Source organism: Pteropus medius, unplaced genomic scaffold, assembly GCF_902729225.1.
Source record: "Pteropus medius unplaced genomic scaffold, Ma_sr-lr_union100, whole genome shotgun sequence".
Lineage (NCBI taxonomy): Eukaryota > Metazoa > Chordata > Mammalia > Chiroptera > Pteropodidae > Pteropus > Pteropus medius.
In genome coordinates this window covers 2,079,526-2,095,085 of record NW_024356336.1, presented here as the reverse complement: position 1 = coordinate 2,095,085, position 15,560 = coordinate 2,079,526, and the positions used below count along the sequence as shown (strand labels likewise).

Here is a 15,560-nt window from a genome sequence, read left to right as displayed (position 1 = left end):
GGTCCACCACTTCCTAGCTGAGTGATGTCGGCAGGAGGCTCCACCACCCTGGGCCTCAGCTTTGTCATCTGGAAAATGGGAACAGGAATAGTCCCCACCTCATAGGGTCACCATGACAATGAACCAAGTGCAGCGCCTGGCACATCTGAGGGGGTTGATAAATGACAGCATTAGCGAGAAGGGGGTTGGGAACTGACTGCTAAGAGGCACTGGGCTTTTTGGGGGATTAATGAAAATTTTCTAAAATTGATTAGTTGATGGGTATACAATTTTGTGAGTATGCTAAAAACCACTGAATTGTACACTTAAAATATGATAGGGTACAAAACTGAACATACTCTAACCATACGATCCAGCAGTCACCTTGAAAGCACTAAGATCCCCAAAGGAGTTGAGTACTTAGGCCCACGCAAGAAACTGCACACAGGTGTTTCTAGCAGCATTATTCATAACTGCCAAAACCTGGAAGAAACCAAGATGTCCTTCAGCAGGTGGACGGATTAAAAAAAAAAACATGGTACATCCAGACAATGGAATGGAATATTATACAGAGCTAAAAAGAAATGAGCTATCAAGCCATGAAAAAAACATGGAAGAAACTTAACTGCACATTGCTAAGTGAAAGAAGCCAATCTAAAAAAGTTACATACTGGATGGTTCCAAATCTATATGACATTCTAGAAAAGACTATGTGACAGGAAAAAGATCAGTGGTTGCCAGGGCTTGGAGGGGAAGGATGAATAGGCAGAGAACCGGCTTTTTAGGGCAATGAGACTATTCTGTATGATAATATAATGATGGATAAATGTTGTTATACATTTGTCTAAACCCACAGAATGTACACCAAGAGTGAACCCAAATGTAAACTATGGACTTGGGGTGACGATGTGTCAGTGTGGGTTCACCAATTATATGAAATGCACCACTCTGGCGGGGTATGTTGATGATAGGCGAGGCTGTTCGTGTGTGGGGGAAGGGGGCATATGGGGACTCTCTATACTTTCCTCTCAATTTGGCTGTGATTCTAAAGCTGCTCTAAAAAATAAAATGTTAAAAAATGTGGGGGGCTGCAACTTCATTCATTCATTCCATGCTCACTACATGTCAGGTACTGTGCTCGGGGTCCCTGCCTCTTAGAGCCTCTACTCCGATGGCGGAGGCAGACGCCGGGTGATGGGAGAACCCTGTATATGACAATGGGTGTGCTGGGAGAAAACAGTGGGGGCCGGGGTCCTTCTATAGACAGGGTGCCTGTGAAGGTCCCGCTGAAGGGTATTATTTGAGCTCAGAGATGCTCTGAGAAGAGAGGAGTAGAGAAGGTATGTGGAGGAGAGCAAACGGCATGTGCCAAGGCCCCGGGGTAGACACGTGCCCAGTGTGTTAAGGGAACATTCTGAAGGCCAGTGTGACTTTAGTGGAGTGAGCAAAGGACATGTGCTAGGACAGGAGGTCCCATGGGTAGTCAGGGGCCAGGCTACACACAGTCTCGTAGGCCATTGTGTAGACACTAGATTGGATCCTGAGTGCAAATGGAATTTTATCCCAGGAAGGGATGTGAATCTGACTTCTCTCTAGTGCATAGTAGGTATCAACAAATGTTTCTGGAATGGATTATAAAGTCTACCTAGGACCTTGCCTACTAACTCCTGCTCGGCAGTTTACAGCTTCCCAGTGTCTTTCTCATCTACTCTGAACAGCCTGTGAGAGGCATGGGGTGGGCTTTTCTCACCCACTTCACAGGTGTCGAAAGTGAGGCTCAGGTAGGTGTCCAAAGCCACAAACTGGCAGCTGAAAGAGATTAATCTGGATCTAGTGGGGCTCGTTCCTGGTTCCTGAGTGTGTGTGTGTGTGTGTGTGTGTGTCTGTGTGTACATATGCATAAAAATGCACTGTGGGCACTTTGGCAGGTGCAAACAATTGCAGACTGCAGCAACTTTGCCAGGGTGTGGTGGCCTTCTGGTGCGTCTCAATCAGTTGTGACAGGTGAAGCAAGTAATTGTGACTTAGCAGATGAAAGTGTATCTGTTTGTTAATGATTTACTTTGCACAAAAAAAAAATGAGAGTCAAATTAAGATTATCCCATTCCTAGCATCATTCACACACAATGGCATTTCAACACACTTTCTCAAGGAGGCGAAACAAAAAGACTAGGTCATTGTCACGCCTCTGGGCCTCTGTTTCCTCACCTGCAAAATGGCGGCAAGGCATTGTGGGATTGAATGAGTTAACCCAAGGACAAGATTACTAAACTCCAGGATCTCTCATGTGCTAGGGTACACCAGTACCTGCAATCCCACAAAGCTCCACGAGGGGGCGCGCGCACACCAGGTTGCCTGCTCTTCCCCAGAAGGGGAGGCTTTGTAAGACCAGCAGGCGTCCCCATCATTCATCAGCCTCCTGGGGCCTGTTGGCACCCAGCTTGGGGACCTCTGTAGCCTGGGTCCTTGGGAGCCCAGAGAGCCCCAGGAGCTCCAGTAGCACAAATGAAACAGATTCCAGCCCAGCAGGATGTCATCCTTTTTTCACGTGGGGACCTTACCCTGAAGACACCTCTACCCCTCACCAGCTACAACAGATGAGTCCACCGGCTAGGTTTCAATCCGGTTGTTACTGTTTCTTCACTGTGTGTCCTTGGGCCAGTCATCTCCCCTCTCAGCGTCAAGTTCAAAGTCTCTAAAATGGGTATCTTCCTAGTACCTTAGGATATAGGGAGGTTACTTAGGGGTAAAGTGCTAGGAAATGGCACTGGAAAGCCCCATAAAGGCCAAGGCCTCAGTTTCCTCATCTACAACATGGGGACAATGAGTATCCATCTCCTGGGGTTTGTGAGGATTAAACAGAATAATGGAATAATATTTGTATGGTGCTTAGCACAGTGTCTGTCATGCAGAAACTCAATATAAATAACAACACACACTTATAAAGTGACACCTATGATTCATAGTGTCTTACGTACATTAATTCATCTAATCTCACTGCATTTCTAACAAGTAAGCTCCACCAGTATTTCTGTTTTACAGATGGAGAAACAGAGGCTTGACGATATTAACTTACCCGAGGTCACATAGCTGGTAAGTAGCAGAGTTGGAATTCAAACCCAGGCCATCTGGCTTAAGATATGTGTTCTTTTCTGTATGCATATTACATTTCAATTAAAAAAAAATTATTTCCCAGGCAACAAAAGAGAAAGCAGATAAATTGGTTTTCGCTGAAATTAAAACTCTTTGTCCATCAAAGAACCCTATCAAGAGAGTGAAAAGACAACCAACAGAATAAGAGGAAATATTTTTAAATCATGTATCTGATAAGGAATATAAATGTCATACTCCTATAACTCTACAGAAAAACAAACAACCTGATTCACAAATGGGCAAAGAAGATATACAACTAGCCAGTAAGCACATGAAAAGATGCTCAACATCATAGTCATTAGGGAAATGCAAATCGAAATCACAATGAGATACAATTCATACTCATTAGGATGGCCATTATGTAAAGAAAAAATAATAATAAGTAATGAAAAACATAATGAAAAAATAATAATAACAAAAAACAAAAAAACAGAACATAAGTATTGGCCAAGGTGTGGAGAAACTGGGACACTTGCGCATTGCTAGTGAGAATATAAAATAGTGAAGCCACTGTGAAAAACGGTTTGGTGGTCCCTCGAAAAGTTAAGGATAGAAATATTATATGTTTTTTGAACAATTCCACCCCCTTATATATACTCAAAATAACTGACAACAGAGATTCAAACAGATGCTCATACACCAATGTTCCTAGCAGCATTATTCACAAAAATCAAAAGGTGGAAACCACCCAAGTGTCCATCAACAGATGAATGAATAAACAGAATATGCTGTACACATAAAATGGAATATTATTCAGCCTTAAAAAGGAATGAAGTACTGACACTTGCTACAACATGAATGAGCCTCGAAGACATTATGTTACATGAAGTAAGCCAGACACCAAAAGACAAATATTGTATGATTTCATTTATATAAAGTATCTAGAATAGGCAAATTTATAAAGACAGAAAGTAGGAAAGAGGTTACCAGGGGCTTGTGGGAGGGGGGAATGGGGAGCTAGTGCTTAATGGTGCAGAGTTTCTGTTCTGGATGATGAAAAAGTTATGGAACTAAAGAGTGAACTGAATAGTATGCTTAAAAACGGTTAAAATGATATATTTGATGTTATGTATATTTAACTACAATAATTTTCCTTAAATGATCTTGCCCAGATTGCTGCAACAGCCTTTTTTTTTCTAAATTGATCTAATAAGTTTATTTAAAATAACAACAATGATGTGTTTGGTGATTATAGCTTATGAATAAATGAATGACAGTAATGTTCTAAGGGAAGTAAGGAAGAAAATGAAAATACTCTGTTAAATGCACTTGTATTACCCATTAAGCAATATGGTATTATTTGAAAGTGCATTTGCATCAGTTTTAAATATATACTGCTAATTCTAGGGCAAATATGGACTAGTTACGTGGTTTAACTCACATCATTCATTCAATTCTGCAACAGCCTTTTAACTGGTTTGCTTCCGGCCTATCCTCTCCAGCCCCCCTGCAATGCCCACTAGAGAGCGCTCCAAGGTGCACCTCTGATAGTGCCCTGGTCAGAACTTTCCCTGGCGCCTGGCAGGCCAACTCCAAGACCCTTATTCTGACCCTCAGGGTCCTTCTCATCCTGGGCCTTGTCAACTTTTTCCTGCTTCATCCCCACCACTCCCCAGGCCCCAGGTAACCCCCAGGTAACCCCCCTCGCAGTTCCTGGAAAACTCCACGTTCTCCCATGCACATGCCATTTCCCTCACCTGATTCCCTCCCTCTTGGCAAATTCCTTCTTCCACTGAGTCTGGCTCTGACACCGTTCTGGATTCCTCCAGATGCTATGATACCTCCCTCCTCTGCACTCACCAAAGCAGCCTGCACTTACCTCGAAGCAGCCTCTTTACAGGGACCGGCAAGGCCTGGTGTGATCGGACCCCTGCCAACTCCCTCATTCCTCACTCTCTGCTCCCTAGCCCCAGTAACATCATCGTCATTATTACTATTATTAGTAGACTACAATAAGCCCCAGGACCTTTGCACTTGTTGTTTCCACTGCCTGATGCTCTCCTTCTAGTTCTTCTACATGGCTGGGTCCTCTTCCTTCAGGTCGCAGCTCAAATGACACCTCCTCAGAGAAGCCCTCCCAGATTCCTAATATGAAATAGCCCCCAATCGCCCTCTTCCTTAGTCATTCGATTCCCAACACCCTATTTTGTTTTCTTCATCGCACTTGGTACCATCTGAAAGTCTCCTGCTTTTGAGTCTGGCTACTTGTTTAATGTCTGTCTCTCCACACTAGAGCATGAGCTCCAGGAGGGTGGGAACCAGACATACTGCTGATCCCGAAGGGCCAAAAACAGCACATGACACACAGTAGGTGCTCAATAAATATCTGCTGAATAAATGAAAGGGTGAATAAATGAAGAAAAGACTACTTTTATCACCCCAGACTATAAAATTACTTGTTTATAGTTTATGAATGTGAGCAATTTGAGGATAGAAAGTAACTTATTCATCTTTACATCCTTAGAGCTTTGTATGTATTAATAACTGGGTAGAGGATGGGTAAATGGACAGATGGATGGAGATGGATGGGATGATGATGGATGGATGGATGGATGGATGGATGGATGGATGGATGGGTGGGTGGGTGGAGAGACAGCTGGGTAAATAAATGCATGAATACAAAATTCCCTCAATACAAAGTCTTTAGCGCAACTGGTCATTTGCATTTGAAAACCTAGGAAACAAAAATATTTTGGTCTGGCTGGTTTTCACCCACAAAAGGAGCTTTAATCAGCTGAAATAGAAGTTACTTGGTCTTCTCCAGCCCTTCCAACCCAGCAGTGAAAGACAAGAAGCAATTAACAAATGGAATTAGCCAGGTGTCAGAGGATTCCTGGACCTTCTAAGAGCTCTGCTCACTGTCCCGTGTCTCACCATTCAGCTCCACATTTATACCCCTAAAGCCGGCGCATCATCCTGACTTGCCCAGGAAGAGAGGGTCACTCTGGCCTCTGAGCCAGCTTCTACTGGACCTGTCGCTTGTACCTCAGCCTTCCCTCCCTTCTCCGAGCCCTGCTCCCTGGAAGATGAGGGGCCTTGGTGGGCGAGGATTGTATCTTCCCATCCCAGAAGCCCAGTGCCCAGCACACATCTCGTGTGACAGCATATAGACACTAGGAAGATGTTCTCGTCTCATATCCTGGTTTGAAGGCCAAGCCTTCCTCGTCAAGGACCTGACAATCCCCATTTTCTTTCAGATTGTGATAAACAAACGCTGCTTATGGAATGATCAAGGGCCATTTCCAATCTGGCCGACTTCCACAACAGAGGCTAGAAGGCTTAAACACTGACTTCTCCAGACTCTCTTGCTACTAGGAGTGGCCATGTGACCCAAGTCTGTCCCCTGATACGTCAGTGCAAGTCTCCTGGTGGCTGCTCCGCGGAAAGCTTTTGCTTTCTTGATTAAAAGGGAAGACTCAGCTACCACAGCCCTTCTGGCTTCCCACTTCTTCCTGCCTGGAAGTAGAACTAGAGCCTGACAGAGGCAGCCACTTTGGGACCATGAGGCATGAAACATGAGGGCAAGTCCAAGAGACTTTTGGCAAATGCTGAGCTAAGCCAGCAGTCACCCACCTCTGAACATCTGACTGCATGAGCCAAATTAGCCCTTTCGATTAAGCCAGTGAGCCACATTCCCGGTACACGTTCAGTTCAACATGACAGGAACACAGACCCGAGATCATGTGTGGGAATGCCAAACGACACAAGATGGGAAGAAGTGTCCACATCCCAGACAAAGAAAAAACCACAAAATCTTTATCTACAACTTACTTGTCTTTTAAGCACTATCTTTGATGAGTTCTTTCTAGCAGTTCATACATGGTCTTTCATTTTGATCTTTGCCTCTTCATTTGAACACCTGGTCAACCAAGCAGAATTCAAAGAAAATCTCTAACCAGGTCCATTAGGGGAGACCTCACGTGTTCCCTCTTATCTTAGGCTGGTTGCATTCACAAGAATTACTAGCCTTGGCATTAGAATCCAACTATTTCCCCCTAATTCTCCAATCATTATAAGAAAGTCATCAGCTCCAAATGCTTTCAAACCTCCAATAATTTTCCTGCCAGATCCTGGTACAAAGACGGCGGCATGCTGCCAGGAGGGGGCGTCACTCCTCAAAAACAAGGACCCCAGATCGATCAGCAAGAGATGTGGGGAAAAAAGTCTAAACCCAGCGTTAAAGTACGCACTGAGGGTATCCAGGAAAGATGCATCGGAGCAGAATTTAGGAGAGCTCCAGGCCATCAGCTGGACTCTGGAATATATTCATTGTACAGAGTACAGTTTCACACCCCTCAACCTTTGCCCAGGCTGTTTCCTCCACCCGTGCAAACAACTTCTCCCCAAGACCATACCCGTCTGGCAAACACGTGTTCATCCTTCAAGACCTACCACGTGTTCTTCCTCTGTGAGACCTCTCCCAAATGGAGGCATGCCCCCCCGCTCCTCTGGGGAGGCTTTGAACCTTGAACAAATTAAATGAAGCAATGCAGATAAAGTACATGACACGATACCTGGCACATAGTAAGTGCTCAGTGAACAGCAGCCATTAGAACCCACTGAAATTATTTATCTAACTTCTTATTTTCTATGTCTTGTTAATAACTGGCTGGCACAGCACCTAGGATATGAGGATAAATATCTGTCAAAAGGCAGACTAAAACCCCCCAAACACTCTAGCTCAGTCAAAGTGTCCCCAAACATGCATCTTTCTTCACTCCACCTCCGCCCCTTTTCATATGCTATTCTTCCTTCTTGAATGTCCCCCCCTCTTCTCCTCTTTCAACCAACTAGATTATCTTGGGTCATCCTTGGGGTCCCTGGACTGTGGACCTTGGGGGGGCTGAATGAGAAAGTCTCCAGGGTCCCCTTGCTCAGGGCCTGGTGCACAGTAGGCCCACGGGGAATGAACTCATCACTAAATGAGCCAGCACATGCCAACTGCCGGGTTTGGGGATTTGGGAGAATGTTCTGGAAGTTACCAGAGGCCCGCCCACCTGCCCTATTGTAAAGAACCTCCACAGCTGGTAACGCTGTGCCTTCATAGTCATGGGAGGAGCTTCGAGGGTGAAATGTCACTCCAGTTCATGGTCCACAACTGAATCACCGTGTTTTATGATCCCCGCATGAGTGCAGACCAAAGGCTCACTTTATGGGGAAAGGATGGTGCATCCACCTGTAGATGGGGGCAGGGGGAACGCACAGCGTGGGGCTCAGATCTGCCACATGAACCCAAGTACCTAAGGGCACCCCTGAAAGGAACGGGGGAGGGGGAGAACAGCGAGCACTGTCCAAGGAATCAGAAAGGCGAAATTCCAGTCCCAACTCTGCCTCCAGCTACTGTAGGACGCTGGACAACCCCTTCACCAGGCCTCAGTTTCCTCAGCTGCACAAAACTCCTAAGACTGGGGACAACTTCCTGTCCCATTAGTAGCTCTTCCAAAGAACGTAGAAAAAGACACTGACGGCAAATAATAATTAACAATATAATAATAGCGGGTAACATTTATCAGGCAGTTACTCTTCAGCAGGCACTAAGTACTTTATAAGCATCGCCTCATTTCAGCTCCACCCTCCCACCTAGGAAGCAGAGTAGTGGGAAGTTGAACCGATAGGAGAATGGACTCCAGACTCAGACTTTGGNGGAGAGGAAGTTAATGGGCCTGAGCCTCACTTTTCCCCTCTGTAAAACAGGAGTGAAACCAGTATCTCCAATACAAAGAAAGCACTTTATTAGGCATTACTATTACTATGAGTCTCCGTTTTACAGAGGATCGAAAGAGAGGCCCTGATTGATAACTCACTGGTTCACCTCTGTGAAGTGACCAGGACAAACCACAGGACCTCACTCACGCTCAGGTCTGGCCAGCCTGGGATTCAGCCAGTGGTGGGTGGGGCTATGCAAATCAGCCCTGGCAGGTCTCAGGTGCCCTTCAGAGGGTGGCCAACCCTGGGCTGGACAAATATCGCTTTCTCAGCCATACAGCCCAGGGTGTCTTGTTTCCTCATGGGCTAATGCATACCAACCACTGTAAGCTCAAGGGAAGAGAGGGGGCGGCAAGCGTTGGTGACAGGCCAAAAGCACAGCCCCAAGGCAGAAAGGGCCCACGTCCAAGGCTAGAAATAAAACAGGCTCCGTTTCCATTCCAGCTCCCTACTTGCCAACTCTGTGGCCTTGGACAAATGGCTTAACCTTTCTGAGCCTCAGTTTCCTCATCTGCAAAATGAGATTCGTACTCCCTAACATGGGGGAGTATGACAAGGCCTGAGACTCAGGCTCAAAAACTGGGGATAAACTTGAACGTAAATTGAAAATCAACAGCACCGTGTCATTAATCAAAACAGTCGCGTGAACCCCCTCAAACACTTCACGAAGTACAAAACGCAGAGGAGCAGGGGCGGCCAGCAGGGCCAAGGGCTCAGGACCTCAGGCCCTACCTGCGGGGTCACCACCAGGCTAAGTCAGGGCCTCTCTCTGGGCCTCAGTTTCCCCATTTATAATGACAGAGTCAGACCAGGTGAGAAAAAAGGGAGAGGAGAGAGAAAGGGGGGGTAGTGAGGAGGAAGGGAAGGGAGAAGAGGAGAGGACAGAGAAAAAGGAAGGGCACGGAAAGAGAGAAGGAAAAGTGCCTACTGCAGCCAAGGCATCAATTGAGGATTTTTCTCTTGCCCAAGGAACGTGAACCTACTTCTTTCTTTCAGCCTCCAAAGCCCAATGCTAACTAAGGTTCCCCCTAGTCAGGCTTCAGAGCCATGACAAACTAAGCGAGACACCACCACCCCCTGGCGGCCACTCCCCAGAATTGCAGACATGAGTCCTGAAAGCAGAGAAAGGAGGTCTTCCTTCCCAGCCCCATCCTGTTCAGGCCTCACTCCTCCACCTCTGGAGGGGAGGAAATCAAGCAGGAAGTAATGGGGCAGGGGCCTCGGGGGCTGGAAGGAGAGAGCCCAGGCAAGCCACTCGAGGACTCCAAGGACAAAGACTTCTCAATGACAGAGAGTGGAAGAGGAGGAGCCGGACGACCAGGGAGGAGGCCAGGAAGCAGAGACTATAAAAAGACCGGTTTTAAATGCTTTTCTCTCCATAACCTTTGTCTTCACACACACGCACAAAAGTTCAAGTATAATCAGATAGGCTGAGCCGGTGCCACCAGAGAGCAAATAGAGAAAAGGGCAAGAAAGAAATCAGTGGAAGGGAACATTTAATGAAAAGCCCAGGCAGGCTTCAAAGGTGTGTGTTTGTGGCTGAGATCTGAACACTTGGGGAAATTTTCAAGGCTGCTCAGCAGCCATCTGGCCCCAGGCCCACGGTCAGGCTTTTTAACTCTATTGCTACCATTCTTCCATCAGGTCCCAGCACAAACCCTGCCAGGGGCATCTTCTTCACCCCATTTTACAAGGGAGGAAACTAAGGTTTGGGGAAGCAAAGTTCCTTTCCCGTGGCCATAAGGTTAGAAGGAACGGACCTAGGATTTAAGTGCTGGAGGGTCCCATGTCTCCGAGACATGAGAGCAGGCACAAATACACTCAAAAAAGGACCTGTGTCCAGGACTAGTGTCACCTCATTAAAGAAACAGCTATCTTAGATTCCCCCACACGGGGCCTGGGGCCCGGAAGGGACTTCACGAGCAAGTGTAGAACTCGGCAAATGTCCAAGAATCATGGAACTAAATTCAAAAAAAAGAAAAGAAAATCACAGAAAATCGGAAGTGGCAAAGCCCTAAGACTCACTTGGGGACACTGAAGCTCCAGAGGTGGGGGTTCCTCCAGGGTCCAGCTGCATCATTTACCCGCCTCCTTTTATAAGGAAGGAAATAGGCTGAGAGAGAGGAAGTGCTGACCCAAGAAGACAGAACTGACCCGAGGAACAGCCAAACGGAGACTCAAACACAAGAATAAGAATAAGGGTAAGCGTAACACGTATTAAAGTGTTTGCTGTGCACCTGAGACCATGGTAAAGACTGCCCGCATTACCCTATGTGAGTGGAGCCACACGCCAGCCCTGCGAAGCAATGCTATTGTTATCCTCATTTTACACATGAGGAAACAAGACAGAGACCTGTCTACATGCTAAGCTAGATCTGAACCCAGGTGATACGGCTCCAGAACCAGCTTAACACACCGCCCATGGTGACCACAACTGTCAGCTATTGTGCAAATTATACCATACTAGACTCTGCACACACTCTCTCCGTCCTCCCAACAGCGCGTGAGAATTAGGAATCATGATCTTGTTGTCCAGGCAAAGAAACTAAAGCGCAGAGGAATTAAGGGAATTGCTCAAAGAGGCTGAGAGAGGACAGGGCTGGGACTCGAACCCAGGACCTTCAGACCTCAGTGCCCGTTCTCCTGATGGCCCTATGCCAGGCAGCTGGGCCAGAAACCCGCGAGGAAGGAAGCCCTCCTCAGCAGAGCCACCAAACCCCTCCCCATCGGGAACCGCGGCAGAGCCAGTCAGGCAGCACCAGATTCCCACGCAGGCGCCTGCCCACCCTGGGCCCGCTCAGGCTGCTGGGTCAGCCGTGACTCTCCCTACAGCCACATTCCCAGGGCTGTCCAATGACCAACACCCACTGCGAGTTCGACGCCGGCCACACCGGTATCACTCACCACAAAGGCCCCGGTCTTCTTGTCCTTGCAGAAGCTGTGGCTTCTCCGGGGACCCAAGGCCGCAGGCGACACCTGCCGAAGTGGCCGCTCCTTGTCCCGGAGGGCATCCTCCCTTCCTAGGTCCCGCAGTGGCACCTGAGACACAGAACACAAGAAAAGGACTTTACTGGGCTTTGCCATTTCCAGGAAGAATATGTCACGTCATGAGAGTTCATTCTACACCTAAAAGGACAAAGAAGAAAATTAAAGCGCTAAAAACCACCCCTCCCCACAGCCGTCTGCCTCAATGATGAGAGGTAATCGGCAAGACTGGGTTCGGCCCGGCCTCGACCACTTAACTGTGTGACCTCGGGTGAGTGCCTTAACCTCTCTGAGCCTTGGCCCTGTGGGAAAAGACCAATAATAGTAGTACTCAGCTTCCAGGTTCTTCAGAGAACCAAATAAGGAACAGCACACAAGGTATATGACACAGTGCTGCCACCAGGGGGCGGACGTGCACGAGTCCTGGGCACCTGGCTTGCCTCAGACTAGTCTCCCCAATGCCCGGCAAGTGGGAGCCCTCGGTAAATGTTAGCCGGCCTCATTACTGCCACTGGTAACTTTTGGTGACTTCATTTTAGACATCTCTCCATACACCCAAACGCACTTGCACATATGCACAGATACACAGTGAAACGGTACGTGAATAGTACATACTAGATACACTACAGTCTGAATCCTGTCATTTTCTTTCCACTCCATTATATATTGGGGATATAGGCACAATCCAGTAAATGTGGGACTCCAGAATTTGGAGTTTACGTCTCACACTCCCCTCACACAGACAAGGAAAGGCAGGCCCAAAGAGGGAAAGCACACCTACTCGAGAACACACAGCATCAGTGAAGAGTGAGGCTGGATTCGTGATCCTTGCCTCGTAGCCACTTTTTTGATGCCTTATGAGACTCTCTGGCTCCCCTTCTACCTCCCTGGCTGGTTCTACTCAGCCCCTCCACATCGTACGTGGTTGAGAGGGCTGTCTACAGGCAGGCACGTCCCAGGCCTGCCGCAGAGCCTTTTTTTGCTATATCACTCCCTTGGGGATCTCTCAAAATGCTCCAGGACATTAAATAGATCCCCTCTATGCACAGACAACTCCTGATTCTGCCTCCATGTCAGGACTCCAGATTGTAGATCCCACTACCCAGTCAACATCTACACTCACTGCTCATGCTCATCTTAGATTTTACATGCTCAAAACAGGCCTCTCGATTCCTTCCCTGCAAAACTGCTCAAGACCCTGGGGCTGCCCTCCATTTTTCTCCCTCTCCCCATCCCATCAACAAAGCTAAGCCTCTTCCTTTAAAACACGCTGTAAATCTCACATCGTATATCAAAATCAACTCAAAATAGATCAAAGACCGAAATGTCAGAGCTAAAACTAGAAAACTCAGAAGGAAAATAGGCATAAATCTTCCCGACCTTGGATTAGGCAAGTTTCTTGGATGTGACACCAAAAACACAAGCCACAAAAGAAAAATCAATTGGACTTCATAAAAATGAAAAACGTTTATGCCTCAAAGGGCGCCATTAAGAAAGTGAAGACAATCCACAGAATGGGAAAAAATTTCTACAAATCATAAAATTACATCTGATAAGAAACTTGTGTCCAGAATATATAAAGAATAATTACAACTTAGTAATTAAAAGACAAATAACCCAGTTTAAAAATGGACAAAGGATCTGAATAGGCATTACTCCAAAGAATGAATATGAATGGCCAATAAGTAAACGAAAAGACGCTCAACAGGAAATACAAATCAAAACTACAAGGAGATTTCACTTCATACCCACTGGGATGGCTACCATCAAAAAGAGAGAGGTTAACAAGTGTTGGTGAGGATTTGGAAAAATTAGAACCTTCATACATTGCTGGTGGGAATGTAAAATGGTACAGTTGCTTTGGAAAATAGTCTGGCAGTTCCTTAAGGTATCTACTATGACATTTCATATAAGGGACTTGAGCATCTGTGGATTCTGGTATCTGCAGGGGGTTCTGGAACCAATCCTCCATGGATATGGAGGGATGACTATATATTTCAATAAAGCTGTTAGCCGCCCCCCCAAAGGCTGCAAACCCCTCCACAGCCACCACCCTGGTACAAGCCCTGTCACCTCTCGTCTGAGGACCACGGCAGCCTCACCAGCTCAGTCCAAACTCTGCTCACCTCTCCATCTCAGCTCCAGCTAGCACCCCCCTGTGCCCACTGGGGTCTCTCCAGAATCTGCAGGACCCACGCATCCCCATGCTGGGGCATCTTTACTTGGTGCTCCTGCCTCCCCCTGCAGATCTTGGCCTGTCTGGGTCCCTTCCATCACTCAGATGGCACTTGTCATCCTCTAAAATGACCCCCTTAGAGTAACCTCCCCATCGCCCCCTCTTTTCTATCTCCCCAGGACTTACCACTCACTGAATGATCCTACTCACTCACCTGCTTGAGGTCCATTTGCCTCCTAGATCACTGCCAACCACTAAGTGCTTGATGCTTGAATGTGGCTAGTGCAATCGAGGACCTGATTATTCAATCTTACTCTATTTTAACTCATTTAAATTTAAATAATCACATGTGGCTAGTGGCTGATTGATTCCGTGGGCCAGTCCTTCCCAGCAGCCCCTAGAACAGGGCCTAGCTTGGGGTTAGTATATTTATTAGAAGTAGTAAGTGAGGGGAGGGGTGAAGGCTAACCAGGAAATGCACCCCCTGACTTCCTCAAGCCTCCCGCATCAGCCCCTGGGCCAAGGGCTTGACCACACATTATTTTGTGATATGTCCCCAATAGGTCCGAGAAGCAGGCAGCATTCCTGTATACGAATGAGGGAACTGACACTCAGAGACGTCTGGCAAGGTGCCCAGAGCCACACAGCTAGTAAGTCACGAAGCCAGGGCCTGATCTCAGGTCTGCTCAATTTGCAGTCCAGAGCTAGTCCCAGAAAGAAATCAAATCATAAAAGTACAAAGCGTTCATCTCCCTAATAAAGAACTGCGAGAACTCAATGAGAAAAGGACCAAGGTTCCAGAAGAAAAGCAGGTAGAACATTGACAAGTGGGTTACGAGGAAACTCACGTGGCCTCAGCCGTGTGACAAGATGAGGGACACTCATCAGGAACATGAGCTCCAGAGTCTGATGACACACCTGGCTGTCAAGGCTGAGGGAAACGGGGCCTATCATTGCTGGTGAGGATGTAAACTGGTATAGTCCAAGGCAAGGCAAACAGGCAGGGTTCTGCAAAATGACAACCGCGTGCAATCCCAGACAGGAGATGGTCACCCCGAACCCATGGATCTACGGTAATTAGATCCATCACCTAACGTGGCCATGGGCTCATGGGAACTGCAACTTTAAGCAAAACGACATATAACGAAACCAATACTCCCAGTGTCTAATTGATATAAACGAGAGTTAAGTTCCTATGGCATACACCTGGTCACCAAACATCACCCGACAGCTACATAAAGACCCAAAACACATCTAATATTAAAGACTGAAATAAATGTGAGCTATACATACATTTAAAGAAGATGAACAAAAACAGGTAAGATAATGATTTTCCAACCTGCTTATTCTAATTTGGGGTCTCCTGGTAGCTCAGGGCACAAGGCGGGAAGCCGGCGTGGACAGGATGCCCTTCCATCACAGGGCAGACGCGTGTGCGCGTGCGTGCGCGTACACACACACACACACACACACACACAAACACACACACACACACTCAGACGGGACCATGCAGACACACAAATTCACCCAATGTGCACATCTTTGGGACGTGGGAGGAAAC

General features: G+C 47.0%; 1 protein-coding gene across 1 annotated transcript in view; it reads right to left on the bottom strand.

Annotated features, from left to right (window-relative positions):
- The window catches only part of KIAA1671 (KIAA1671 ortholog), a 175,321-nt gene that overhangs the window by 100,119 nt on the left and 59,642 nt on the right, over positions 1 to 15,560 (bottom strand). The window contains exon 5 of the mRNA XM_039861929.1: positions 11,743 to 11,877. Coding sequence (XP_039717863.1) covers positions 11,743 to 11,877 — 135 coding nt within the window. The remainder of the gene's footprint in view (positions 1 to 11,742; positions 11,878 to 15,560) is intronic.